This window comes from Carcharodon carcharias, chromosome 23 (genome assembly GCF_017639515.1).
Source record: "Carcharodon carcharias isolate sCarCar2 chromosome 23, sCarCar2.pri, whole genome shotgun sequence".
NCBI lineage: Eukaryota > Metazoa > Chordata > Chondrichthyes > Lamniformes > Lamnidae > Carcharodon > Carcharodon carcharias.
Genome location: NC_054489.1, coordinates 3,372,601 through 3,397,729, shown reverse-complemented (window position 1 = coordinate 3,397,729; position 25,129 = coordinate 3,372,601). Strand labels below are relative to the sequence as shown.

Here is a 25,129-nt window from a genome sequence, read left to right as displayed (position 1 = left end):
CAGTACTGACCCTCCGTCAGTGCAGCACTCCCTCAGTACTGACTCTCTGACAGTGCAGCGCCCCCTCAGTACTGACCCTCTGACAGTGCAGCTCTCCCTCAGTACTGATCCTCCGACAGTGCAGTACTCCCTCAGTGCTGATCCTCCAACAGTGCAGCACTCCCTCAGTACTGACCCTCTGACAGTGCAGCACTCCCTCAGTACTGACCCTCCCACAGTGCAGCACTCCCTCAGTACTGACCCTCTGACAGTGCAGCTCTCCCTCAGTACTGACCCTCTGACAGTGCAGCACTCCCTCAGTACTGACCCTCCGACAGTGCAGCACTCCCTCAGTACTGATCCTCCGACAGTGCAGCACTCCCTCAGTGCTGATCCTCCGACAGTGCAGCACTCCCTCAGTACTGACCCTCTGACAGTGCAGCACTCCCTCAGTACTGACCCTCCGACAGTGCAGCGCCCCCTCAGTTCTGTCTCTCTGACAGTGCAGCACTCCCTCAGTACTGATCCTCCGACAGTGCAGCGCCCCCTCAGTACTGATCCTCCAACAGTGCAGCACTCCCTCAGTACTGACCCTCCGACAGTGCAGCACTCCCTCAGTGCTGATCCTCTGACAGTGCAGCACTCCCTCAGTACTGACCCTCCGACAGTGCAGCACTCCCTCAGTACTGACTCTCTGACAGTGCAGCACTCCCTCAGTACTGACTCTCTGACAGTGCAGCACCCCCTCAGTACTGATCCTCTGACAGTGCAGCACTCCCTCAGTACTGACTCTCTGACATTGCAGCGCCCCCTCAGTACTGATCCTCTGACAGTGCAGCACTCCCTCAGTACTGATCCTCTGACAGTGCAGCACTCCCTCAGTACTGATCCTCTGACAGTGCAGCACTCCCTCAGTACTGACTCTCTGACAGTGCAGCACTCCCTCAGTACTGACTCTCTGACAGTGCAGCACCCCCTCAGTACTGATCCTCTGACAGTGCAGCACTCCCTCAGTACTGACTCTCTGACATTGCAGCGCCCCCTCAGTACTGACCCTCCGACAGTGCAGCACTCCCTCAGTACTGCACAGGAGCGTGAGCTTGGACTTTTGCTTCTCAAACCCTAGAGTAGACCTTGAACCCGTGACTCTGAGGCGAGGGTGCTACCACTGACAATCAGAAGTATTACTTCCCTTTTGGATTTTTGAAATAAACATTTCCATGACGTGAATACAGAATTCACTTGTGCAAGTTAGAACTCACCAACTTAACTCTCTTACTGTTGTTAATAAATTCAAATTCCACATTATTATATATGTTAAATGATGATCTGATTTCAAAAATTTATCCTTCTGTTTGCTGACTGAGCAATCTAATAAATAAGTAATAGATTGAGAAAAAAATATTCAGTCTAGATCAAGCCTGTCGAGATAAATAGCTCCCTTACAAATCTTTGTACCACAGCCTGTTTAATCATTCATTTGGTAAGACAACTAAACTCTAACCCTAGGTACAAATCATTGAATTTCTAAAGAAAATCTGGGTGAGCTTTGAATCGGAGCGAAGTTGTGTCTTGGGCCTTGGGAACTGAGCAGGTTCTGGAATCAGGAATCAGAGTGGGAGTGAAGGGAAGGAGATGTGATTGTAAGAATCCTGCCTTTCAATTAACTGTGGTTTGATGTAGAACTGATCTTAATCATAGCTCCACGTTGGCAGTCAAATATTCTAGAACTTACTCTCTCATAGGCAGTGTTCATACTATACTGGACTAACCATATAAATACTGTGGCTACAAGACCAGGTCAGAGGCTGGGAATTCTGAGGTGAGTATCTCACCTTCTGACTCCCCAAAGCCTGTTCACCATCTACAAGGCACAAGTAAACTCATAAACTCGTAGATGTTTACAGCACAGAAGGAGGTCATATAGCCCATCGTGTGCACGCTGCTCAACAAAGATCTGACTCCACTAATCCCATTTTCCAGCGCTTGGCCCATAGCCCTGGAGACTATGGCAACACAAGCGAATATCTAAATGCTTCTTAAATGTTACAAGAGTTTCTGACTCAACCACCCTTTCAGGCAGTGAGTTCCAGACACCCACCACCCTCTGGGTGAAAAAATTTCTCCTCAACTCCCCTCTTAGCTTTCTATCTCTTACCTTAAATCTATGCCCCCTGGTTATTGACCCATCCACTAATGGAAAAAGTGCCTTCCTATGCCCCTCACAATCTTATACACCTCTATCAGGTCCCCTCTCAACCTTTGTTGCTCCAAGGAAAACAACACCAGCCTATCCTATCTTTCCTCACAGCTCAGACCCTCCAGCACAGGCAGCATCCTGGTAAATCTCCTCTGCACCCTCTCCAGTGCAATCACATCCTTCCTATAATGTGGTGACCAGAACTGCACACAGTACTCCAGTTGTGGCCTAACCAGCATTTTATACAGATCCAGCATAACCTCCCTGCTCTTGAATTCTATGCCTCGGTTAATAAAGGCAACTATCCCATATGCCTTCTTAACCACCTTATCTACCTGCTCTGCTACCTTCAGGGATCTGTAGATATCCACACCAAGGTATTTCTGATCTTCAGTACTTTCCAGGATCCTACCATTCATAGTGTAATCCTTTGCCTTGTTGGCCCTCCCCAAGTTCATTACCTCACATTTTTCTGGGTTGAATTCCGTTTGCCACTGCTCTGCCCACCTGACCAGTCCATTGATATCCTCCTGCAGTTGACAGCTATCCTCCTCACTATTTACCACCCTACCAATTTTCGTGTTATTCGCGAAACTTCTTGATCATACCCCCTACATTTAAGTCTAAATCATTTAAGTCCAAGTCAGGAGTGTGATGGAATATTCCCCATTTGCCTGGATGAATACAGCTCCAACAGCACTCATGAAGCTCAACAACATCCAAGACAAAGCAGTCTACTTGATTGGCACCCCATCCACAAACATTCACTCCCCCAACACTGACGCACAGTAGCAGCAGTGTGTACCATCTACAAGATGCACTGCGGCAACTCACCAAGCCTCCTTCGACAGCACTTTCCAATCTCGTAACCTCTATGTCTAGAAGACAAGGGCAGCAGGTGCATGGGAACATCACCACCTGCAAGTTCCCCTCCAAGTCACTCACCATCCTGACTTGGAAATATATCGCCGTTCCTTCACTGTCACTGGGTCAAAATCCTGGAACTCCCGCCCTAACAGCACTGTGGGTGTACCTACACCACATGGACTGCAGCGGTTCAAGAAGGCAGCTCAGCACCACCTTCTCAAGGGCAATTAGGGATGGGCAATAAATACTGGCCCAGCTAGCGAAGCCCACATCCCACAAAAAAATAAAAAATTCCTAAAGAGGAACAGAAAGTGTTGCCTGCAGTCAGTGTATTCACCTCATTGGCAGGGAAATGCCTTTGAGTATCAAAGCAATGATGTGACTTGTTCATTGTGAGAAGGGGAGAGCAGGAGCATCGTCTGTCAGGGCCTCAATCTTCACCTGCTGACCCATTGATGCTTCCAATGAATAGCAGCGTTCCTGGTGGCAAACTTCCACTCACTCTGTGGCTGTCCCCCAGGCTCCAGCCCGAATCATGGAGTGACTGAGCAACTGCATACCCCGGTCAGCACTAACACCATTCCCCATCAAGGGTGTGCTGAGGTTGTGAGGGAGCTGGCAATACTCTGTGCCACTTCACCATGTCATAAGTTGGCGCAGTGATGAGAGGCAGACTGGAATTGATCTAAAAATCTGCTACTTTTGTTGGAGCAATCAATTCTAAGAGACGCTGATTACAGGGTTCTTCCCACACTAGTACCAAGTCTGAAATCACAAGTCCCAGAATTCGGGGCCCAAACTTCCTTACCTTTCTCTCAATTTAGGAATGGCATTTGCCTTCTGGGAGTTAACAGGAGTGTGGGAGGGAACTCTCTAGAACGTGGGGACAGGAGGGCTGTGGGAGGAACATGGGTATGGCTTGGAAACTGGAATCGTCTTTAAGTCAAGCCTATTAAACTCTAAAATTTGAAGCTTTCTATTGGTTCACCACTCAGCTTTCATTTTTATAAATCAAATCACCTCAGATAAGATTAAATCTCTGTTAAGAAGCAGAAGCCTATTGGGTGAATTGGATTAGGCTGGCTGCAAGAGAATCACCCCATCAAGAAATGAACAACTTAAACTAGAAGAGGAAGATTTGATCTAACCTCTGAAGCATTGCCACTCCACAAGTAATTAATTACATTTGAAATGCAGTACATATTATTGTTAGATAATTCTGCACAGTGTGATCTCACCAACAGCAATCACATGAACAATCGGTTAGCCCTACTTCGTGGTTTTGTCTAAAGGGGGAAAGCTGCCCAGGACCACTCCCAGTTCTTCAGTTAATGGTACAGTGGAATTTTTAACATCGTGGCACAAGTACAAGTGATCTCAGTTTAACAACTGGCCCAAAGCTAAGCAGCTCTGACAGAGCTACATTCCCTCAGCACGGCACTGGAATATTAACACATGTGATCACAGGTCTTGAGGTTTAAAACCACATTCTTGTGACCCAGAAATAAATATGAAAACAACCAAATCAAATTGACAGAGTAATAGGGAATGGACTTTTACCTCAAGGGGTCAGAATACAAAGAGCAGGAAGTTCAGTTGTACAGAGCTCTGGTCAGACCCCATCAGTGTTCGTTTCTGGGCTCTGCACCTTCAGAAGGATATATTGGCTTTGCAGAGGGTGCAGTGTGATGGCAGAGTGGTGTTATCGCTGGACTACAGAGCCAGGGTAATGCTCTGGTGAACCGGGGTTCGAATCCTGCCTCGGCAGACGGTGGAATTTGAATTCAATAAGAATCTGGAATTAAAAGTGTGATGATGACTGTGGAACCATTGTTGATGGTTGTAAAGTCCTGTCTGGTTTGCTAGTGTCCTTTATGTCACCACACTGCACCCCCTTGACACCATCAAGGAAATCTGTCATCCTTAGCCGGTCTGGCCCACATGTGACTCCAGACCACAGCAATGTGGTTGACTCTTAAATTCCCTCCGAAATGGCCTAGCCACTGCAAAGTCACAAAAAAAGGAATGAGACTGGACAGACCACCTGGCATTAACCTAGGCACTGGAAACGACAATGGCAATCTCAGCCCTATCGACCCTGAAAAGTCCTCTTGACTAACATCTGGGGGCTAGTGCCAAACTTGGGAGAGCTGTCTCACAGACTAGTCAAGTAACAGCCTGACATAGTCATCCTCACAGAATCATACCTTACAGATAATGTCCCAGACACCACCATCACCATCCCTGGGTATGTCCTGTCCCACCGGCAGAGGTGGTGGCACAGTGGTATACAGTTGGGAGGGAGTTGGCCTGGAGTCCTCAACATTGAATCCGGACCCTGTGAAGTCTCATGTCCAAATGCAGCAAGACCTGAACAATATCCAGGCAAGTAACATTTACACCACACAAGTGCCAGGTAATGACTATCTCCAACAAGAGAGAATCTAATCATTGCCCCTTGATGTTCAATTGTATTACCATCACTGAATCTCCCACAATCAACATCCTGGGGGTTACCATTGACCTGAAACTGAACTGGACTAGCCATATAAATACTGTGGCTACAAGAGCAGGTCAGAGGCTAGGAGCAGAGTAATCCACCTCCTGACTCCCCAAAGCCTGTCCACCATCTACAAGGCACAAGTCAGGAGTGTGATGGAATACTCCCCACTTTCCTGGATGAGTGCAGTTCCAACAACATTCAAGAAGCTTGATCCATCCAGGACAAAGCAGCCCACTTAATTGGCACCACAAACCCACTCCCTCCACCACCGAAGTACAGTAGCAGCAGCGTGTACCATCTGTAAGATGCACTGCAGGAATTCACCAAAGCTCCTTTGACAGCACCATCCAAACTCATGACCACTACCATCTAGAGGGACAAGGGCAGCAGACAGATGGGAACACCACCACCTGGAAGCTCCCCTCCAAACCACTCACCATCCTGACTTGGAAATAAATCACCGTTCCTTCACTGTCGCTGGGTCAAGATCCTGGAACTCCCTCCCTAACAGCACTGTGGGTGTGGCTACACAACATGGACTGCAGCGGTCTAAGAAAACAGCTCACCACCACCTTCTGATGGGCAACTAGGGATGTGCAATAAATACTGGCCCAGCCAACGAAGCCCACATCCCATGAGTGAATAAAAAAAAAGATACCAAGACTTAAAGGGCAATTAAAGGGCAAGACGTAGGTTGCATAGACCAGGCTTGCATTCCTTTGAGTGTGGAGGTTTGAGGATGATCTCATTGAGGTCTTCAAGATGATGAAAAATTTGATAGGGTAGATAGAGAAAAATTATTGGCTCAATTGGGGGGATTAACAGTAAGGGTCATAAGCTTAAAATTAAAGCCAAAGCTGTTTAGGGATGATGTCAGAAAGCACTTCCTCACACTGCTGCATAAAAGAGAAAAGCTTTACAATATCTAACCCGGTGCTGTACATGTCCTGGGAGTGTTTGATGGGGACAATGTAGAGGGAGCTTTACTCTGTATCTAACCCCATGCTGTACCTGTCCTGGGAGTGTTTGATGGGGACAGTATAGAGGGAGCTTTACTCTGTATCTAACCCTGTGCTGTACCTGTCCTGGGAGTGTTTGATGGAGACAGTGTAGAGGGAGCTTTACTCTGTATCTAACCCCGTGCTGTACCTGTCCTGGGAGTGTTTGATGGGGACAGTGTAGAGGGAGTTTTACTCTGTATCTAACCCCGTGCTGTACCTGTCCTGGGTGTGTTTAATGGGGACAGCAGCAGAGGAGAAAATTTCAATAATTTTGTTATAGGAAAGCAGAAAATGTAGAGCAGTACAGTCTGACAGAGAGAGAGAGAGAGAGAGAAAGGTGGATAGAGAATACAATCCCAGGCTGGGTTGCAGGGTCTAAAGTTGCTTGATCTTTTTAGATTTTGCCAGTTGAACCAAATGTCCAAATTGGGTGAAGATGGTCATGGCTGTACCTTTGGCCTGGCTGTGCTTCTCATGTCATAGGCCTGTCCCAGCATAACTCACACCAGCCGATTGATCCGTAAGTCAATAAATGGGACCATTTATGGTGATTGGTTCCTTTTGAAACTGAAAGCTTGTAATTTGTTCTGATGAGATTCTCAGCTGTAGGTGTTGGGCCTCTCTCTCTGTCCTGTAAAACAGGAGTGGGATGCTGATGGATTTACCTGACTCCCTCCCTGGAATTTTGAACAGACTGTCTGAGCTGGGGCAGGGTGGACAGCCATTTCCCATGCCAAGCTTACAAGCATGTACCTATCCATAAACATCACTGAGCTAGTTAACAGGGTGATTGATTTACTGTGGCCTGTGCTCACAATGAAAAAGTAAATAATATGTAAGTGAATCATTTACACTTCAAATTCTCATTTTTTTTAATTCATTCATGGGATGTGGGCTTCGCTGGCTGTGCCAGCATTTATTGGCCATCCCTAATTGCCCTTGAGAAGGTGGTGGTGAGCTGCCTTCTTGAACCGCTGCAGTCCATGTGGTGTAGGTACACCCACAGTGCTGTTAGGGAGGGAGTTCCAGGATTTTGACCCAGCGACAGTGAAGGAATGACCGATATATTTCCAAGTCAGGATGGTGAGTGACTTGGAGGGAAACTTCCAGGTTGTGGTGTTCCCCTGGGCAGAATTGCCCCAGATTAGCACCAAGTGCCATGGTGGGCAAGGAAAAACTTGTTTTACCTGCCGGCTGCAATGATGGGTTTTCACGTTGTATCGTCCCATTCCCACCTCATTAATTATGCAGCCACAGGAGACACATCGTCTCACTGGTGGGCTGCCTCCAATTTTCCCACCACACCATTACCTCACTGATTCCTCACATAGGGCACCATATTTAAACTACAGCTGTGTGCGCACTTCTCAACGCTTGCAGCCCAGGACCCTCCGGTGAAGACATTGCTCCAAAAACCAAGATGTGTGCAGCCCCCCCAATTCATCCCTGGGATGCCTTCTGGATCCCGCTGCAATGTCCTCACCCCCGCTCCTGCTGCAGGAGGCCCATCAGTCTCACCTCTCTGGCTTGGGAGGCGGTGGCAGAGATGGTTAATGCCAATGCTGCACACAAGAGGTCAACTCTTCAGTGCAGGAAATGGATGAATGATCTCATCTGTGCTGCCAGGGTAAGGGATCTTATCACTTTAAACTCACAAACTCACAAGGCCATCACAAATTCACTGGCATCACATTCACTGCCAGCTCGAGGGACATCACCACTCATTCCCTCACACACACCCTCACATGTCCATTTGGCATCATCTCCGCTGGAGACTGCCTCCTCAGCCCTCATCATTTGGAGGCTACTTGCACAAATCAACATGTGCCCCCCCTCCCCCCCACACACACACCCCCTGGAACACCCCCCACCCCTTCCCCAGAACAGCCCTAGCCCTGCAGTTGTTGAAAAGTCACCCATATATGGCTGATATGGTAGGCAGAGACCTACCTGTGAGCCTCCCTAAAAGTGATGTGGTGCTGCCTGTGAATCCTGGCGCTGACGACCATGTGTGCTGTCTGAAGCAAGATAAGCCTCAAAATCCCGAGCAAAGTGCCACTCATGTATGGTTGTGAAACATGTCAGCATGCAATCATGCCAATGTGCCCGGATGATCCAGCATGGAGGGGGGATGATCTCATAGAGAAGGGCTTATAATGTGATACTAACATATTGAAACTAGGTTCCCAAAGTGTGGCAGCGGGAAAATCAGACCGCCATTAACCGACGGTGTAGACAATTACAAGCTGATTTCACAACGGTGTGAAACCATTTATTGACCGTCTTGCCATTTGGCCCCCATCTCCCCCGCCCAATGTACATACTGCTGCCATTGTGCATCGGTTGTGGAGGATGTGAATGTTTGTGGAGGATGTGAATGTTTGTGGATGTGATGCCAATCAAGCACCCGGGCTGCTTTGTCCTGGACGGTGTCCAGCTTCTTGAGTGTTATTGGAGCTGCACTCATCCAGGCAAGAGTGGAGTATTCCATCATGTTCCTGACTTGTGCTTTGTAGATGGTGGATGGGCTCTGGGGAGCCAGGATATGAGTTATCTGTCACAGGATTCCCAGCCTCTGACATGCTCTTGCAGTAACAGTATTTATATGATTGGTCCAGTTCAGTTTCTGGTCAGTGGTAACCCCAGGATGTTGATAGTGGGGGATTCAGTGATGGTAATGCCATTGAATGTCAAGGGGAGATGGTTGGATTCTCTCTTGTTAGAGATGATCATTGCCTGACACTTGTGTGGCCTGACTGTTACTTGCCACTTGTCAGCCCAAGCCTGGATACTGTCCAGGTCTTGCTGCATCTGGACATGGACTGCTTCAGTATCTGAGGAGTCACGAGTGGTGCTGAACATTGTGCAATCTTCAGTGAACATCCCCACTCCTGACCTTATGATGGAAGGAAGGTCATTGATGAAGCAGCTGAAGATGGTTGGGCCGAGGGCACTACCCTGAGGAACTCCTGCAGTGATGTCCTGGAACTGTGATGACTGACATTCAACAACCACAACCATCTTCCTTTGTGCTGGGTATGACTCCAACCAGTGGAGAGTTTTCCCCCTGATTCCCATTGACCCCAGTCTTGCTCGGGCTCCTTGATGCCGCACTCGGTCAAATACTGCCTTGATGTCAAGGGCAGTCCCTCTCACCTCACCTCGGGAGTTCAGTTCTTTTGTTCATGTTTGAACCAAGGCTGTAATGAGGTCAGGAGCCGAGTGGCCCTGGCATATTACAAAATAGATATGGAGGCACTGGAAAAAGTTAAAAAATGCCTACCAGGATGATACCAGAATTGAGAGAGTACAACCCTCAGGAAAGACTGGAAAGGCTCCCAAGAAAAGCAAAGGCTGAGGGATGGCTTGATAGAGGTCTTTAAGATTATGAAAGAGTTTGATAGGGTAGACACAGACAGAAGGTTTCCACTTGTGGAGGAGACCAGAATTAGAGGCCATCAATCTGACATAACTACTCCAATGGGGAATTCAGGAGAAATTTCTTTACTCAAAGAATAGTGAGTATATGGAAATCACTACCACAGGGAATGGCTGAACTAAATAATATAGATGTATTCAAGGGGAAGCTAGATAAACACATGATGGAGCAAGGCATAGAATGATATTCTGAGACGCTGAGCTAAATTGGTAGGACACTCATGTAGAGCACAAACACCAACATTGATCAGTTGGACTGAATGGCCTGCTTCTGTGCTGTTAACTTTTTGCAATCTTCAGATTAGAATTCCCTGATTAAACTTAAACTTGTTATAATGTATGCTTATCCGAACACCCAGTTCTATCTGTAAAAATACAGACTCAAGAGTGGGAGGTGGTGGCGTAGTGGTAATGTCACTAGATTAGTAATCCAGAGACCCAGGGTAATGCTCTGGGGACTTGCCATGGCAACAAAATCAATAAAAATCTGGAATTAAAAGTCTAGTGAAATCATTGCTGTAAAAATGCACCTGGTTCACTAATGCCCTTTAGTGTATTTTAGCTGTACTTCCCTGGTCACTCCAGACCCACAGCAATGTGGTTGACTCTTTAGGGGCAATGGATGGGCAAAAATGCTGGCTTAGCCAATGACACTCAAATTCCAAGAATGAATAAATAAATAAAAAATCAGCAGAATGGGGTCAGCAGAGAGTTGCTAGCCCTCGCTAGAACAGTATCACCAAGAAGGATGTGAGAGTGAGGTGACCTTTGCAGGTGATAGGATAGTGACAACAGAAAGCTTTAAAAACAGCTGTTGGACTCAGCTGTTTGCTGGGCGATTTCTGTGCCTGTGCAGACACACTCCTGCTCCCTCCCATGCCTGCCCAGGCGACTTTGTGATTCGCATCATGACTCACTCACTCAGATAACTTGGCTTCCTGCCATTTCCCTGCTCTTAAGCTTCGCTCCAGAAACACCTGAATACTCTGAAATAACATGGACGCCAGTCTTGTCCACTAACACAACAACTGCCAAAGAAACAGGTAATCTTCAAACAGATTCTCTACTCTGTTTTTCTATTTAAGCTCAGTACTTGGAGTTGTATTATGCTTGGAGCCTATGGGGTTTAGTTAGTGTTTAGTTGTGGTTTACCTGAATTAAGTATTAACCTTTAAAACTTTAAATCTTTATTGTTTTACATCCGGCTAAACTCTTTCAAGTTGCTTTGAAGGCATTTAAAGTACTGAGTTTCACATATTGGAGTCTTTTGCACAAAAATGTCTCTCATTAACAAACGAGCAGCCACAGTCCGCAATCACTGAAGTGTTAGTGTGCAGTATTAGGGGCTGTACTGATATTGGGATGGAATTGTTTTTTAATGCATTGCTGAGGAGTTGAAGTATCATCTCTCTCTCTCTCGGGGCAGCTTGGTATCTCTCTCAGAGAAGCACGGAGTATCTTGCCTGCAAGAAAAAGTATATTAACATGTCCATGAGTTCTGAGGAAGATTCCCACCCTAATCTTACCCTACTTCTTCCCTTTCAGATGCTGACACACCTGCTGTGTGAATTCCCAGTTAACTGAGAATTTTAATAGCAATCATTAGTTCAGTATTATTAAAAACATTGATACAATTTAGTAATTTGTTAGTATAATTAGTATCACTGCCTGGGGTCCAGCACACCAACAAAAGCTTATCAAACTTTAAGCCTAAGTTCCCCTGTATCAAGAATCCTGATTGAATTCCTGCCTATTGTTCGCCAACAGCTTTCCTGCATTATTAATATTTAAAGGAATGTATTTAAAATATTCAGAGCACAGTCCCTGTGCTACAGGGGAGGGAAATATGAGAGAGAATCACCTTGAACCATCTCCATCACTAAGTTTGTCTACTTTCATCTCCATTACCTCACCTGACTTCACCCCGTCTCAGCTCATCTGCTGCTGAAACCCTCATCCATGCCTTTGTTATCTCCAAGCTCGACTATTCCAATGCTCCCCCGTCCAGTCCCCCAACATTCCACCTTCCGTGAACTTGAGCTCATCCAAACTGCAGTGAAAACCAAAGCTGGAGGCTCTTTGTGAAGCATTCTTAATGCGGGCTGCATGGAGGTTATGTGATACCTTTTCTTTGTTTAAAAAAAAATGAGGATTAAAGGAAATCACTTGCATTTGGATAGCCCCTTTCACAACCTCAGACATCACAACGTGTTTCATAACCAATTTAGTACTTTTAGAAATGTCACCACTGTTGTAATGAAAGGAGATGGGTGTTAATAAAGACTAGCAAGATGAATGAATGTTTGGGAGTATTGGAACTTGGGCTGTCCTGTGCACAGTGACATAATCTAGAGCTGTCTAGGAACAGCCTGTGCAAAGAGAAACTTTACAAAGACAGGAGGCAGCTGTTATCTTAAGTTTACAAAATAACTGACCCAAGCAGAACAATTCTTGGCAAAGAGTTTCTATCTTTATCAGGATGGGCAGTGCTAGCTCGGGACAGAGTATCCAGGTGACTACATTGGAGATAATCCCAACTACACTGTTGTAGGCCTGAGTAACAAAATCACAGTGACATGGAGTGGGCTGTATACACCGACACTGCTTCCTGGTGGCATCTCTTTCACTGTTTAGTGTTCGATAAACTGATGTCATTGCTGGAGAATAGCCCACAGTTGGCTCGGCTCCCCAGCCTCCACCTCCCAGCCTCTTCTACCCAACCACCGTGCACCTCCTCTGCCAGGATCCATCACTAATCTGTCTGTTCCGCCAGGGAAAGAGAGAGATAAGAGTGGGGGAGAGATATAGAGATGGAGACAGAGAGAGAGATATAGGGGGAGAGAGAGGTGTGGGAGAGTGGTGGAGGGAACAAGATTGGGCAGTTGACCAACACTGGCTCTCCACAATCAGGGGCAAGGGAATTACGGGTCCAGCCAATAAAGAGACAGACAAAAAAATAGAAATGCTGAGAGCTGGCATTGCATTGTGGGGCACTGACATCTGTCACTGAGAGTTAAGTGAGCAGGCAAAAATTTGTCAGATGAATTATAATGTGGGAAAATGTGAGGTTATGCACTTTGGCAGGAAGAATGGAGGAGCTGAATATTATTTAAACGGTGAAAGACTGCAGAAAGCTGTAGCACAGAGGGATTTGGGGGTCTTAGAGCATTAATCACAAAAAGCTAACATACAAGTTCAGCAGGTAATAGGGAAGGCAAATGGAATGTTGGCCTTTATTTCAAAGGAAATGGAGTATAAAAATAGGGAAGTCTTGCTAAGACTATACAAGGCACTAGTTAGACCACACCTAGAATTCAGTGAACAGTTTTGGTCCCTTATCTAAGGAAAGATATACTGACATTGGAGGCAGTTCAGAGAAGGTTCACTAGGTTGATTCCGGGTATGGGGGGATTTTCTTATGAGGAGAGGTTGAGTAGGTTGGGCCTGTACTCATTGGAATTTAGAAGAATGAGAGCGACCTTATTGAAACATATAAGATTCTTAGGGGGCTTGACAGGGTAGATGCTGAGAGGTTGTTTCCCCTTGTGAGAGAGTCTAGGACCAGAGGGCATAATCTCAGAGTAAGAGGGGTCACCCATTTAAGACAGAGATGAGGAGGAATCTCTTTTCTCAGTGGGTAGTGAATCTGTGGAATTCTTTACTGCAGAGGGCTGTAGAGGCTGGGTTATTAAGTATATTCAAGGTTGAGATAGACAGATTTTTAATCAGTAAAGGAATCAAGGGTAATGGGGGAAAGGCAGGACAGTGAAATTGAGGATTATCAGATCAGCCCATGATCTCATTGAATGGCGGAGCAGACTCAATGGGCCAAATGACCTGCTTCTGCTCCTACGTTTATGGTCTTAAGAGAGCTGCCTGAGGCATTGTACTTATTGTAAGGTCACTCAGCAATGCTCCCCAGAACCGATAATTTTCCAGCAAAAAAAAATTGCTAGGTAGTCCAAAACTGGAATGAAGAGGGTTGGAGATGAATGAAGAGGCAGCAGATTCTCCATGAATGAAGAGGCAGCAGATTCTCCATGAAGATTTTCCTTTGGAGTGTGAAATTGTTGTTGACAATATGAGACAATGGTTAGCGGTAAAAATGAGCATCAGATCGATTCAGAAGCCTGGTTCCTAACAGACAAAACAGACAAAGCACAGTAATGAGTTTGTGTGTTTAAGGTTTGAGATCGTCTCCAGTTCTTGGGCAGTCTACCTCTGCATGAACTAAAAAGGCCCTGTTTTCTGTTTTCTACATTGTTCAGCTTTGTGTATCTCATAGGGGTATCATTTGCTATGATGAAAGGATTAGCCGCTCACCTTCGTTGTTTGGGCAGCTGATTAAATCCACACCGGGGACGAGCACATAATCCAGACTGACATTCACAGTGCGGTACTGAGGAAGTTAAACTGAGACATTATCTGCCCTCTCTGATGGATGTAAAAGATCTCAGGGCCCTTTTCCATGTAGAGCATTGTGCCCTGGGGCCAATATTTACCCATCAACCAACATTGTTGAAAAAGCTGATCTGGTTATTTATCACATTGCGTTTTGTAGGATCTTACTTTGGGTACAAATTAGCTGCTGCACTTCCAAAATTACAACAGTGACAGTGTTGAAGTCACTACATTAATGCAAGTTCTTCCTTTTTATTACAGTGAAGCTAAAATCTAATTGTCTGGAAGTTCTTGACTGCAAGGCTCCTTGTCCACAATGTGAGTAATGAGTGCTGGTTACAAACGTCAATGCTATAACTGCTGTTGGTTTTGTAAAGAATGGTGGTATAACGAGCCTTGATGTTGTAATGACTGTATTGCAACATGTGTCAGTGTTATAACAAATACTATAACATATGTCGGTGTAACGTATGTCGCTGTGACAAGTGTCCATGATGTAATGAGCGTTGATATGTGCAAGTTTAGATTCTATTTAATTCAAAATTGGTTTTTGGCTGTAAATAGCTTTTAGAAAACGTAAACAATCACTGAAATTAAATGCCGTGTTTCCTACATTACAACAGTGGCTACAATTCAGAAAATACTTCACTGACTATAAAGTGCTTTGAGGTGTCCAATGATCATGAAAGGTGCTATACAAATGCAAGTCTTTTTTCAAGCTGGAAACATCTGGGCACAGCCCAGACCCAGCATATGGACCAAGTTGTGAGTTAGCTGGTTTTGTTTCACTCAAGCAGATTCATACACATTCTGTTGGAATCTTAGATTTTAAACTGATATTTACATTCAGTTAATTTCTCACAAAGCTTGACCTGTGTTTTTGCAGGTGTGAAAAAGCTTGAAGAGCCAGTTTTTCATGTGCAATCGGTGTAGGATCTTTGCAGATAAACATGCTTTGTGTGAAATCATATTAACAAAATCAGAACTAGCAGAGAAAAATGTAAACAATCGGACCCCAGCTCAGTGGTGTGACTGAATGAAATGTGGGGAAGAAAGCTGCAGCCAGTGTATTCTGCTGACTTTTCAGGATTCTTCTCCCTCAGCCATTCCTCCTCAAGCCGTGGGTAGTGGTCACAGTCAGCTCCTCAGTTTCTTGGCCATTCTTCAGATGTAACTTCAGGGTTATATCAATGCAATCACTCACCCCAAACATTCATTTAGGGGCAAAAGAGTTTGTTCACCGTTTCCCGGAGTCTTGCTGTGAAGAACATCAGTGACTCCCATGTTCATTCAGTGGCCTAGGTTGCTAAGCAAAGGTAGACCTGTGCAATTTAAAGAAAGACTTGCATTTATGTAGTGCCTTTCATGTCCAAAGGGTGTCATAAAGCGCTTCACAGCCAATTAGTACTTTTGAAGTGGAGACACTGTCATAATGCAAGAAATGCAGCAGCTAATCTGTACACAACAAGCTCCCACAAACAGCAATGTGATGATGACTGTTAGACTAACCAGATAACCTGCTTGGTGAAGTTGGTCAAAGGATAACTGTTGGCGAGGACACCAGCAAGAACTCCCCTACTGTCCTTCAAAATAGCGCTAAGGGATAGTTACATCCACGTCCGAGGGCCTCAGTATAAAGCCTCAACTGAAAGACAGAACCTCCACAGTGCTGCACTGGGTATGTCAACCTTGCCTATGGGCTTGAGAGCTGGAGCGGGATTTGAACCTATCATCTTGTTATACAGAACTGAGAGGGCTACCAACTGATCCATGGCCTTCATCGCAACTAATGAGATGGTGGTGTAGTGGTAACGTCATTGAACTAATCCGGACGAGCTGGGCTAATGCTCTGTGGATATTGGTTCAGATCCCACCGCAGCTGGTGGAATTTAAGTTTAATTCATAAAATCTGGAATTGAAAACCTGATGGTGAACATGTAAAAACCCATCTGGTTCATTAATGTCTGTCAGGGAGGAAAATCTGCCGGTCTGGCCTCCATGTGACTCCAGACCCACAGCACTGTGGTTGACTCTTAACTGCCCTCTGAAATGGCTTAGCAAGCCATTCTGATCAAGGGCAATTAGGGATGGGCAACAAATGCTGGCCTTGCCAGCGATGCCCAAAGCCCATGAAAGAATAAAAAAAATGCAGAAGGCTTATGCTGAGGAACCATACATCTCAAAACTACCTTCATATTGGACAATGTGGGATGACTATGTGGCATCACATCCTCATTCAATGTCTGCAAGTGGATTAGATTCACCAGCATGATGCTAGACCTTAAAGAGTTAAATCATAAGGACAGGTCACATAAACCTGGCTTTTATTCCCTTAGGTTCAGAAGATTGAGGGCTGATCTAATCAAAGTGTTTAACAGTAAAAGGATTTGACAAGATAGATACAGAGAAACTATTTCTTCTGTGGAGGAATCCAGGACATGGGGGCTTAATCTTGAAATTAGAGCTAGACTCTTGAGGAGGGAAATCTGGAAGCAAATCTTCACACAATCTAGAGCTCTCTCCCTAATGACCTGTGGATGCTGGGATAAGTTGAGATTTAAGAGTGAGATCTTTTTTAGGTAAGGGTGCTAAAGGACACGGGGCAAAGATGGGTAAATCGGCCAGGATCTGATTGAATAATGGAACAGGGTTGAGGGCTGAATAGACTCCTCCCAGTCCCATGAGTCAATGCATGAGAACCCAGGGACAATGAAATGGAAACCCCAAATGCTGCCATATTTGAAGCTAATTCGACATGAACGCAAGATGGAGCCTGGCTGTTTGGAGCCTGTGCGGTTGAGAGAGAAACCTGGGAGTAAATTAACACACTGGCCGCATTTGTGTTCCCTCTCTTCAGAATATGCTGAGGTCACAAATCTTTCACTCAAGCTAACACTTATTGTGCATTGGTGATTCTCTATATTGCTGCAATCCCCATCACAGAACAGAGAATTACCCATCTGCTGTCTGATTAAAATGAGGGGAAAAATCACCTTCGTTCCATTGACACTTGGCAGGATTATATTTGTTGTATGTGTCAGAAAATAGAGGAATAATCATAAAACAACATATTGCTATCTCTAGAACTTTATTTATCTCCCCACAAGGTAACCCCTGCCCAATGTCCTCTAGCTGGGCACAGTGCCAGATCACAGACTCATTATCCCAGTTGCCAAGGTTGCTCTATAAATTGGCCAATATAAAGAGGGTTGTTTATAACAGTTTGTCTCCGGGTCATCTCCTCCTCTTTTCCTTTCTATTGACTGCACTTCTGGTACATTCCACAGTACCAGATAGGAATCCTGGGATGCAATAACTTGGCTTGGTCTTGGGAAGCATGCTGGCCTTGCATGGGGATCTGGGATCTAATGTTGTTGTTTTGATGCTTTTGGTCGTTTGGCCCTGATTTTCATGGGCTCTTGCTTCACTGAATCCTGCCCCCCACCCCACCCCCACCTCCCACTGACTCCAATCAACATTCCCCTGCCCAGGGTCAGAGACTCTGCCCCAAATTCCCAGGAAAGGGGTCTTTTGCACCTCTGGGGGCTACTGGAACCCTCTCCCGAGTGAGTGCTGGATTCAGAGAGCAGAAGTGGAGAAAAGGAGAATTAAAGTGTGGTAAGGTTAGCCTGTGTAGATTGCACTGTGCGCAAAACAATCCCAAGTTATGTAGATACCATTAAACAAGGCCATAAATACAATGCCATCAATTAACTTACTTATCAACATTATATTTTTTTAATGACTAGGAGTAAATATAACTTCATATCGCATCCTATGTTCTGACATCACTCCGGAGTGAGGCTCCTAGGGGATGGGCAACTCTCCTTTTCACTTTATCCCAGCACCCCAAGTGCTCAGCATGCCCACACACTCACACTCTCTCTCACAAACTCGATACCCACGCAGGCCTCTCACTATATATCCAGTCTACACCCATCCACAGTACCTGACAACTAAATCCCCAGTACCATACATAACACAGCCCTGTCCTAATACATTACATCACATAAACCCAATCTAATACATTACCCAATCTTGTCCAGTAATCAGATCCTCCCATTTGCTAATGTTGAAACCCAGAATCTTCCAGGTCTGTCCTTTTTCTCACGTCACTGGATAATCTTATTGAAATATCAGGGGTCTCTGAAATAAAAACAGAAAGTGCTGGAAAACCCCAGTAGGTCTGGCAGCATTTGTGAAGAGAGGAACAGAGTTAATAGCTTAAATTTTCTGGTCCTGCCCTCCGTGAGAATCACCACGGGCGGGACAGTAAATTTGACAGACCAGCAAAATGTCCTTTGACTTTGGATGTGAATTTTCGGTCCCATGGTGAGCAGCACTGGAAAATCCGCCAATCTTTCGAGTCCAATATGACTCTTCTTTGGAACTCGAAATGTTAACTCTGTTTCTCTCTCCACAGATGCTGCCAGACCTGCTGACGATTTCCAGCATTTCCTGTTTTTATTTCAGATTTCCAGCATCTGCAGTATTTTGCTTTTATTTTTGGGGACTCTGAAAGTTCAGTAACTTGGAGATACCAAACTTTTCACACACTCTCAGGTGGTCAGGAGCCTGACTGGACTCTGCATATCAATTAAGCTCACTTCTGTCCAAAGCTATTGACACCTGTCGAGTGTCCTGCAAAGTCTCTGTGCTCCAGTATGGGATATCATATCCATTTTTCAAGCCGGGGATTAACCCATTTAGACCCAGTGTTGTGTAGAGTAACGCCATTGGGTGACAGGTTTGCCAAGTGCGGGTTTGATCCCCAGCTATACGGTTACGATATTGCAGTACTGTCAGCCCAGCACTGAATGCTCAGCCGAGTGGCACCACAAAACGTTAGATTTTAGGTCAGGATGTGCAAACAGGAACAGCATTGAAGCCTTACAACAACATCTGACATTTAAGTAGCATCTTTAATGTAGGAAAATGTCCCAAGAAGCTTCACAGGATGGTTATTAGATAAAGCAATTGACACTGAGCCACATGAGGAGATATTAGGGCTGGATGCCCAAATCTCAGTTTAAGAGGTAGGTTTTAAGGAGACTGGTAAAGGAGGAGAAAGAGGTAGAGGGGTTTAGGGAGGGAATTCCAGAGCTTAGGGCCCTGATAGCTGAAGGCACAGATGCCAATGGTGGGGTGGAGGAAGCTGGGGATCCTCAAGAGGCTGGAATTGCAGGAGTGCAGAGATCTGGGAGCACTACTGCTGTCTGTGAATTCCCCCCTAGATACTTGAAACTTTTCTCCTTGTCTGTAGAAGTAAGTTGAAAAATAGACTTACCCATTACTCCCTGTAGCAGTGCTGTCGAGGCACAATCCCCACTCCAGACCTTGTCCGTTGCTAGCTGAGAATTAATTCTCTAGGTCAAATTTGTGAGGTATCCATGTTACAGATGTTTTCAGCTGTGGGTCTCCTTCCTGACAACAAACTCACAAAAATTTTAAAAATTGGGTTTATATATCACCTTTCACGTACCCATGCAGGACTCCCCATTCTCAGCAAATTAACTGCTTTTGAAGTGTAGCCGCTGTTGTGTTTTGGGTAAGTAACAATAGAGAGCTTCAAGTTGCGATGAGGTTACTACTTTCAAAGGCAGTGAAGCTGAGGAAGGGCTTTAAGTAAAGCCCGCGAGTGGGAAAGGGGGGTTGGAGGGGGGAGAGGGGGTACGAGGGACGAAGGGGGAAAGCGGTGGTCGCTGAACTGACCAAAATATTATTTTGATAGCCTTTCCTGCTGATTCACATTGGGGTGATCAGTCCAGCAGCATATTCTCTGGGAAATCAGCAATGAACTTCGCCAGTGTCATTCACTGAGCTCAGCAATGATTAAGATACATTTCTCTCCTGGACTGTACCAGGTGCCGGGAGAGTTTTATGAGGGATGGTTCGGCCAGTGGAGATAGTTTGAGAAGGTGCCATAGGGGTTAAATTCCTACAGGATTTCTCCCAAGAATCCTGCTATTCCCCAGTCTATTCATGGACCTTCCACCAAAATTACAATAGCTAATTGAGAGAACACCTTGTGGGAGTTTAACCACATATTGTTTGTGACTTCAGAATTTTCCACATTTCCTGCTTATTGCTAACTATCAGCAGCTGCAAACATTACCCTCGGCCTTTATTGTAAGATTAACTTTCAGCTATTTACTGGCATGTGGCTGGAAACACCACAGGTTTTCTAGCCCTCCTGCAATTGGTTAATACTTACAGATTTAACATGCTTCAGAATGTAGGGATCTGACATTATTTCAATTTTAAGAATCCAACATTGGATCCAACATCCAACGTTGGGATATGTTGAAACAGATTAACGACTGGTAATTAACTGATGATTGGAAAGAAAGCTTATTTGTACTGATACAAAGTTGGACAAACTCCAAGAGTGCTACATGGTTCAAAAGTACAAATTCTTCAACTCTCTCAAATAGGTTAAAGGATAAAGGGCTTTAGGTGAAAAACTCAGCCCCTTTCTGGGCTCTGGTTCATGTGTTGGTTGATCATTAGACCCTGTGCAATGGTACCTCCCCATCTCACTCTTTATTGGACCCTGTGCAATGGTACCTCCCCTTCTCATTCTTTATTGGACCCTGTGCAATGGTACCTCCCCTCCTCACTCTTTATTGGACCCTGTGCAATGGTACCTCCCCTCCCCATTCTTTATTGGACCCTGTGCAATGGTACCTCCCCTCCTCACTCTTTATTGGACCCTGTGCAATGGTACCTCCCCTCCTCACTCTTTATTGGACCCTGTGCAATGGTACCTCCCCTCCCCATTCTTTATTGGACCCTGTGCAATGGTACCTCCCCTCCTCACTCTTTATTGGACCCTGTGCAATGGTACCTCCCCTCCTCACTCTTCATTGGACCCTGTGCAATGGTACCTCCCCTCCTCACTCTTTGTACCCACAACAAGATGATATAAATAACCAATTAAACTGCCTTTGGTGGTGATGTTTGAGGGACAAATGTTGCCCAGGATGGTTGGAAAACTCTCTTCACCTTTGACATCTGACTGTTCATGTAGATGGCACACTGGTTTAACTTCTCACCTCCAACTATGCAGGACCCCATGGAACTTCCCTTCCAAAGTGTAGCACCTCTTCAGTACTGCTCCCCCTGACAGTGCAGCACCCCCTCAGTACTGATGCACTGACAGTGCGGCATTCCCTCAGCACTGACCCTCTGACAATGCAGCACCCACTCAGCACTTACCCTCCAACAGTGCCCCATGCCCTCAGCACTGCTCCCTCTGACAGAGCAGAGCTCCTTCAGTACTGACCCTTAACAGTGCAGCACTTCCTCTGTACTAACCCTCTGACAGTGCAGCACTCCCTCAATACTGAACCTCCGACAATGCAGCACTCCCTCAGAACTGCCCTAAACTATCAACCCGGATTATATACTCAAATGCTGGAGTGAGGTTTGGACCCTCGACCTTCTGCCTCAGAGGTGACAATGCTTTCTATCCCTTATTTGGAAAGATTGTGCGCTCTACTTCTCCTTCATCTCCAGTATCAGAGGTTTATGAATATAAAAAAAAGTCAGTAAATGAGATCCATTAAAAATTGCTCAGGAAGGTAAAATACCACCAGGGAGGATAATAAAAATCAGCACAATCCTTATCCTGAGAATTACCATCAGGTTTAAATGTCCTCGACCTGTCCAAGAAACAGATCTGGTTAGAACAAATATAAAAACAAAAAAACTGCGGATGCTGGAAATCCAAAACAAAAACAGAATTACCTGGAAAAACTCAGCAGGTCTGGCAGCATCGACGGAGAAGAAAAGAGTTGACGTTTCGAGTCCTCATGACCCTTCAGCAGAACAGTTCTGTTGAAGGGTCATGAGGACTCGAAACGTCAACTCTTTTCTTCTCCGCCGATGCTGCCAGACCTGCTGAGTTTTTCCAGGTAATTCTGTTTTTGTTCTGGTTAGAACATCTTGTCCCATTGAGTTGTCTTACTAACATCAAGAAGCCTGCGCTGAATACATCTGACACCAAAACTGTTATGTGGTTTTGTTAAAAGTAGTAATGTGTTTTCAATCTACAAAAAAGTCATAAATAAGTGATTAGGGTGGTTTCCAATCTTGGCAACTTTTATTGGAATGAAATGTTTGAGGTGCTGTTTCCTGCACCAATGCTAAAAAAAATCAGCTACTGGAATTATGAAAATAATCAGCTGGTGGTAAACTCTGCTAATCGAGGCTAAGATTCTGAAGTCTCATTACTTTCCATTCAGCCCTATTGGACAGTGTCCCAATAGGTATGTCCTATAACTGAGTGGGGGAATGAGTGGCTTAAACTCAGGTCTCATCATTCAGTTTTGCTGTATTATGGACTGTCACCCATAATGAAAGGTATGTCACTCTCCTCCTGGCCTCAAACCTTCACTTATTCCCTACCCCTTATGATCAAGGGAACTGGTCTGTTCTATTTTGGTTGTTTCTCTGGTCCTCTGTTTTTGGGCTGGGGAGTGTGAAGTAGCATTCGCTTAGTTAATGTTTTTTCCCTGCCTAGAATCACAACCCCTTTCACCTGGTTCAATACAACAATGTCTTACATTTCTATACACTGTAACTCCTCATCACATCTCATCATCAGGAAATTCCAGAAAACGTGGCAGCTATTTTACACAAAGCAAGATCCCACAAACAGGACAGCGATTAATAACCAATGAGTCTGTTTTATTGGTGTTAGTTGAGGAAGAAATATTGTCAAAGTCATAGGGGAGTACCACCCTGCTCTTCTTCAAATAGTGCCATGGGATCTTTTCCATCCAGGAATCAGGATATATTTACAGAGGGTTGTTAGGATAAGGGAAATGTTCTCCCAGAAACTATGGAGGAACAGAATCCAGAATGCATTTTGTAAGTGGATAAGTTTGCTTGAGGTGCAAGTACTATTTATTCATGTGTTCTTTGCTTTCCAAACCTTTTTCTCTCAGTCATTTATATGATTATGGGCCATCTTTATTTCCCTCAGTAGGTTTGGAGCCTCAGCATTGTCTTTCTGACACTGTCCAGAGAGGGTTTCTTTCCCCCCACAAGTCCCCATGAGCAGGCGGTCACTCTCGCTGACCTTGCTGTGACCTGCAGACTAACCCCACCTGAGCTCAACATCAAAACACAACGACCCAAAACTCCAACCACAGTGTTCTCCTATTTCCCAACAGTGAATGATCAAGAAAAGTCTCTGCAGAATTTCAGGGCTTCCTTAATCATTCCCTTTGGGGAAGCATTTTTAACTCAGGGCTCTGAATCAAACGGTGCATTATTCAAACCCCCCCTGTCAGACTGTTAATCAGCCTGCGAATCCTCACACTGTTCCCCAAGGAAGAGCATGAAGAATGAATTTATATCCCTTAAACCACAGAGTTCCATTGCACTGAAAGAGGCCATTCAGCCCGTCAACTCATGCTGAGCACTCTAAAAGAGTTCATTTTCCCCATACACTTTTGTTCTCAAGCATTTCCTTTTTAAGATGCCTTTCCAGGTCCAATGCAAAATATCAGTTTCGTTCAGTAAAGCAAAAAAATCATTCAGCTCGTCCTAAACCATAGTTTGAACTTGCAACTTTTATTTCACAGTTTCAATGCAGTGTCAGCAAACCTTTTCCCATATTCCCATTGCTCAAGCTTCATTTACTATTTGATGCATAAACTTCTTGCAAGGACTTCCAACATTGAAAGATAAGAGCTTCTAATCAGTGACATACAGGTGCAAACAAAGAAGGGATAATTCTGTGAACCCCAATGTTGTCAGACTGGGTCTGGGAGGAGTTGTGGAGAGTGCGCGTTTCAGAATGCAGGTTCCAGTATCTTATCCAACCTTATCCTAAAACCTTCGTTCCCTGTGGTGATGGTGAGATTCCCCTGACACTGCTCTTTCCTAGACAAGCAGAAGCCCGCGTATTAATCTCAAACAGATTAAAGTCAGCATAAAATAAAGAAGAATACTGTGCCACCAAAGAAAGGGAAATTCTACTGCAGTGAATCATTTTATGGGTGAGTTTGATGATTTTAGTGCAAATGATTTAATTTTTAATATGTTTGTTTTTCTGTCTTTATATTAATTTTATTTTGTCCCTAAATATTCAGGAATCAGGATAAGACAAATGTGATTAGTTAAATTTGTGGGATTTCGTTGGTTGTTTTTCTGCAGAATCTTTCCTGATCTTTATTTCAACAACTCCACTTGGGAAACTCAATAAGCCACAACCCAATGATATTTGATTTTTTTTGTTAGATTTGACGTGACTCCGTGCACATTTATTGTGCAGCTCACTGTATGCAAGACTTTTAATTACCTTGATAATGTTACTATTTTATAAAATCCTCTTATGAAGTTTTTATTCCTTTGAGGTCTTCCTGCTTCAAACTATTCCTAGTGTACCAGCGTTTGATCAACTACTGCTGGGATTTTAATCTCCCTGTGAGCTATTTTTACTGCTCTGGTAAACACATTTGTGTTCAATTCCCGTCCGTTCTATTTTAATGTTACTGTTAAGACATGTTACAGCCTATGGGGTAAAAGTTATCTTTCAGCAGTCCAAGTATCCGTCAGGAATGTGCATTACAAATTTGTATCACTGCAGTCCTCAGATTTTCTCTCTTAAAATAAATGGATAAAATTCTGCAGGCTGAGTGTGTGAAATTTTACAACCCATGTTCCTGCTGTGAGTCAGGATCAGAAGATTCCAAACCCTCTGACATTAACTCTAGGTGTGGTCTCGCC

The 25,129-nt window shown here is 44.9% G+C and overlaps 1 protein-coding gene across 4 annotated transcripts in view; it reads left to right on the top strand.

Annotated features, from left to right (window-relative positions):
• The window catches only part of LOC121269076 (growth factor receptor-bound protein 7-like), a 293,792-nt gene that overhangs the window by 128,617 nt on the left and 140,046 nt on the right, over positions 1-25,129 (top strand). For 3 of the 4 annotated variants that reach the window (XM_041173519.1, XM_041173520.1, XM_041173522.1), the window contains one exon: positions 14,651-14,707. The exons of the other annotated variant lie outside the window; for it this stretch is intronic. In XM_041173519.1, coding sequence (XP_041029453.1) covers positions 14,651-14,707 — 57 coding nt within the window. The remainder of the gene's footprint in view (positions 1-14,650; positions 14,708-25,129) is intronic. 4 annotated transcript variants of the gene reach the window in all.